The sequence below is a fragment of the Asparagus officinalis genome, chromosome 7 (assembly GCF_001876935.1).
Source record: "Asparagus officinalis chromosome 7, Aspof.V1, whole genome shotgun sequence".
Taxonomy (NCBI): Eukaryota; Viridiplantae; Streptophyta; class Magnoliopsida; order Asparagales; family Asparagaceae; genus Asparagus; species Asparagus officinalis.
Window position 1 is genome coordinate 30,873,882 of NC_033800.1, and position 5,142 is coordinate 30,879,023.

Consider the following 5,142-nt stretch of genomic DNA (forward strand, 5'->3'; position numbering starts at 1 on the left):
CAAACGAGAACGTCGAGAAGGCACGATCTATCAATGTAATCATTGTCTTATTATTTTTATTTAAAGTTTAGACTACATGGGACGAGATAACGTCATTAGAGGAAGCTAAATTATTCTTGCTTGCAATATGAGAAGGGAACCTTTATTTTATTAAAAGCGAAAGCATCCTTCAAGAGGAGGGAAGCCAATTTATACCTTCTATAAATGTATGGAGACCGAACCCTGTTGTGTTCTCTTCAACATATTTCTCCATTATCCGAGTATAGGACTCTAGGTATCCTTCTTATCTCTTAAAGTTTGTTTATAATTGTCAATAACCAACTTGAATTTTTGGTCTTTTTTCATGCTTTCTCTCATTTTTCTTTCTTACTTCAACACCACCGATTCTTGAGTTATATACTAAACTTATTTGTTTAGAACTTCGGAGTATGCATGTTTTGATCAAGGTAATGATTTGGGCTAGATGTAACATATGGTAGACGCTATCCGTTATTATTAAAAAAAATTGTCATAAATTAGAGGTCCATGAGCCCATGTAGATCCCCCGCGAAGTTCTTAGCTCCTATCATTTATACATGTTTTTGTTAGACCATCTCCAACTGGTCTCTATATCTCCAAAATCTCCACATTTGGAGAGTGGAACCTCTCCAACCACTCTCCAAATTTGGAGATCTCCAAATTTGACCCTCCAAATTTGGAGGGTGAGGAGAAAAAATGAAGGGTCTCTCCATAACAAAATTCATGGTTTATTAATTACAGTTTTGCCATTTTTAACTATTTGATTTCTTAAAAATTACCACTTTGCCATCCTTCTTAGTAATTTAAATTAGATGTTTAATTTCAAATAAATATAGTTAAAAAATTATTAATCTAATATTTGAAATCATTATATATTTGGAAATGGCTCATTAAGATATTTAAAATGAAACTAAGATTAGTTTATTTTAGTATTATTATAAAATTATTAATTTTTAAATTAAATAAATAAGTATCAGACATAAAATTTTAAATACGGGGATCTATTTAACTTGCTCCATAAGAAAATACAAGCATAAATTATAATATTTAAATTACATTCCTTCGTTGCCGTGCTTCTGCCATAAATGTTCAATTAGTGCGTTTCGAAGCATAAAATGAGCTTCCCTACCTTGAATCTTCCTATGTCGATCAAGGAATCGTTGGAATCATTCGGCATCATCAATATCTATCTCTTCAGGTCTTGAAATTTCGTCATGAACAATAATCTCTGGTTCTGCATCGCGTTCATCCTCCATAGTCATGTTATGTAGTATAATACAAGCAGTCATTATGTCGTGTAGTCTCCGCTTGTCCCAATAACGTGATGGTCCCTTGATAATGGTAAATCGTGACTGAAGAACACCAAAAGCCCGCTCTACATCTTTTAATATGTTGTATTGCAGTATTAATATTAGGTTCATTTTAAAGCTCTCATCGACACCTTTATAATGTTATAATTTTTTTTCCAAATAAATTATTAACAATAAAATTATTAACGTAAATTATATCCAACATTATTTAATTTATATGGCTTTTTTGATAAAAAAAATAAAAAGAAAAACATTTGGAGAGTGTGGGTTGGAGCAACCCTCCAAATTTCACCCTCCAAATTGGAATATTCTTAGAATATTCTAATTTGGAGGGTGAAATTTGGAGGGTATGGTTAGAGATGCCCTTAGTGATGTATTGGGGTTTTTTTCTAACTAGGACCAAAATAATAATAATAATAATATTAAATAAATAAATAAATAAATAAATAAAAGCCCAGTCATACATTGATCCTTGTTGGTTGCTTATAGTTGAAGGTAATAATATATATATACAGCTTCAATTATTATCACTAGACTACAATAATGATACTTATGAAGTTTAGTGCCCTTTTTTGTTCAATTATATCATCATAATTTATCAAACAAAAAAATGATATAAATATTCATTTTATGTAAAAGTCGTTTATCTCGTGTGTGGGTATGAGTAACTAGTAGGTAATCATATAAGTTATATAAATTGTGGGTGAATGCTTAGTACCAAGCATCTTTGCTGCGTATGGTAGTGATTGTGCGCACAAATCCTCCTAGCCATATCATTCAAAATAGGGATCCACGATACCACAGAATGGTTCACATGGGTTAAGGAGTGCCAGAAGGATATGCTAACCATTTTAAATAAGTGTACGAGGGATTACCGCACATCCTACCAGCAGAAAGAGAAAATGAGAAAGGTACGAATAACGGGGTTTATGCTTAGTACCAGAAGCGATACACATTTTCTCAAGTAAGACTAAAGGTTAAATAAAATATAATAGTTATATAGTATATATAGGAGTGATTAGTATATTATTATAACTAATAGATTAAGTGAGGGGTAGTACAGTGTCTAAGTATTCTATATGGTATATGTATATATATTAGAGAGGAGAGAGAGAGAGGAGAGAGCAAAAACTTATGTCAAACTTAAGTAAACAATTCACCAAAGCTTTCTTAACCATTAGGATATGCATTCCCTAGGATTTTTGCATCGAATATGAGGACTTTTGTAAATAGTTACTATATAAGATGAGTGGATAAAAGACAGTGTGGTGGACAAAGAGTTAGATGTCCACTTGAGTTGAACACAAGAGTAACGTTGACGTTGGAAGTATATCTGATACAACAGGAGTGATATTATAGGTATAAAGGTATGAATATTATATATCTATATCTAGATAATAGTATATGGTATAAGTAATATATGATAAGATATAAATAGTACGAGAAATGAATATATTATATATTTATATAGTATATATAGTAATAGTATAAGAATATAAGATTATTATCGTTATAAATACAGACGCATAGCTATATACGGTTAAACTTGTGTAGAGGAGAGAGAGAGGAAAGATGAGTATGTTGTACCAAGCACAAAAATGTTGGCGTGTAGTGAGGGTGACAGTATTATCCTTCACTTCATTTAAATGTGGGGGATCGCATCTCACATGCAGAGTTGTAATATGGTCCCCATTTTGAATGAGTGGGATGAAGAATGAGACACCGTGTACCGCTATAAGCCAAAATTTGTGCTTTGCCAGTGGTACAACGATACATCAATTTTTCTGGCATTAAGTTCTTATCAATAAAGCTATCAGTAGTGTAGTAGTTACATAGCACATCTCAAGGAATACTCATACCCATAACGTAGAGCTTAATATAATGGATAAGTAGCAGCGTATAGCAAGGGTATATATATAATGTATATATTATAGAAAAGAGTATGTACCTAGTAGTAAAGTATAAAGATACTATATCTATATATAGTGAGTTAGATATAGGAGTATAGCGTAGAATAATACTTAGTCAACTTATAGGTGGAGCATCCACGAACGTTCAGTAACCATTGATGAAAAGAGTCTCCTTCAGTATGATGCCGGATCTCGGTACTGTTTCATCAATGAGTAGAAACGGTTCTGCGTGGATGTACCACTTAAGTTGAACATAAGTTTTTCTCTCTCGCTCTCTCTCTCGGACGTAGTAGAGACATAAGTATATCATATAAAGTAAGAGCAGAACGTGGTAGGTAATAGTTCATAATAAGATAGGAACTTAGTATAGACTAATAATACTTAATATATAGTAACGTGAATATATATAATAGCTAGTATATTACCAGGGTATATATATATGAGATTACATGGGTGATCCTTGCATAGGAGGATCTGTCCTCCTGACGCATCTAAAATCACATGAGAGTGAGCGCATGTGGGATGGATCCGCCTCGCTTAAGAACTTGATCTACATGATTCGGTGAGAACCCTAACATACCAACGTTGGGGGGAACCCTCGTCGTTTGACCCTTGCATACACCTCGGTATCAATTTTAACGGTTGATTGAATGAATAAGAACTTTTCACATGGCTCGATGAGGCTCAAAACGACGACGGAGATTTCAGTCCAAACTCGGTGTGTTGGGGTTTATGGAATTATGTAGATCAAGTTTAACGGAGCGGATCATCCATTAATGTTCGCTCAAATCATGCGATATTAGAGGCATTAAGGAGGAAATTCCCGTCCTTAATTACCAAGGATACCCATTAAATCCCTCTCTCTCTCCTCTCTCTCTCTGATAAAATAATATTAAATATATATATATGATGTTATATATGTAATAATAGTATAATATAAGTATATAGAGAGAGAGAGAGAGAAGAGGAAAAATGTGTTGATGTTAGTAAGTGATGTGACATAATCTACCGATACTCATTCAAAATGGTAGGCATATCCCTATGCACTCCTAAACTCATTGAAATGTCGTCCCACATTGGAATATAAAGATGAAGGAGATTTTGTCAACTCAATTACCATATCATACCCACATTTCTTTACATCTTAAAAAATTTTACACATATATAATATATAGTGATAAAGATATAGCTTATATATAAATATAATATATTAGGTAATAAGATTATATAATGAAATATATTATAGTAGTAATATGAAATACTATGATATAAATTATAATATGATATATATATTGAAATATAAGAAATAAGGTAGATATATATGATAAGAAGAGAGAGAGAAAGAAAATATGTATGGCTTAAGTTACCGAAACACTTGTGTTTTTGTGTTTAGTAATAAGATAATATATTATCCTTCACTCATTAAAATTAGGGTCTACATTCACATATGTTGAGGAGCAGTGATTGGAAATTAAAATGAATGGATGAGAATATAACACCTAACCAAGAGTAAAATTTGTGTCTGATATCGAGCATTGTTTCCAACAAAACCCACGAACTTCGCGACCGAGCGAGAGATGGCGTTAGATCCCATTTCCAAGGAGATCCAAAACCCCACAAAAACCTCTTCAAACCCCTCCGAGTCAATCTCCATGAACCTCCTCAAACTTTGTAATGGACCCTTTCTTTTCTTCTCACCATTCAAAGAAGAAGAAGAGGAGGAGGAGGAAGAGGAATTCTATGGTCTGAGGATCATTCTCTTCATGTGATGGACAATGATGTGAGAAATACCAATACCCTTTTGTTCTTTCAAATAATTTTCCACATATTCTGTTGCTGGGGTTTATACTGATCAACAATTTGTCTGATTTTGTTAACGGGTCATGTTTAATTTTGAGAAATAT

At 32.8% G+C, this 5,142-nt stretch overlaps 1 protein-coding gene across 2 annotated transcripts in view; it reads left to right on the top strand.

The window, feature by feature from the left end:
• Window positions 256-5,142, top strand: part of LOC109847523 (probable cellulose synthase A catalytic subunit 8 [UDP-forming]) — a 40,453-nt gene continuing 35,566 nt past the window's right edge. The window contains exon 1 of one of the 2 annotated variants that reach the window (XM_020416752.1): window positions 256-274. Coding sequence is in view for 1 of the 2 variants with exons in the window: in XM_020416751.1 (XP_020272340.1) it covers window positions 5,007-5,018 (12 nt within the window). In the remaining variant the exon portion in view is untranslated. Of the gene's footprint in view, window positions 275-4,781; window positions 5,019-5,142 lie in introns of those variants that run through there. The other variant, XM_020416751.1, reaches the window with a different exon arrangement.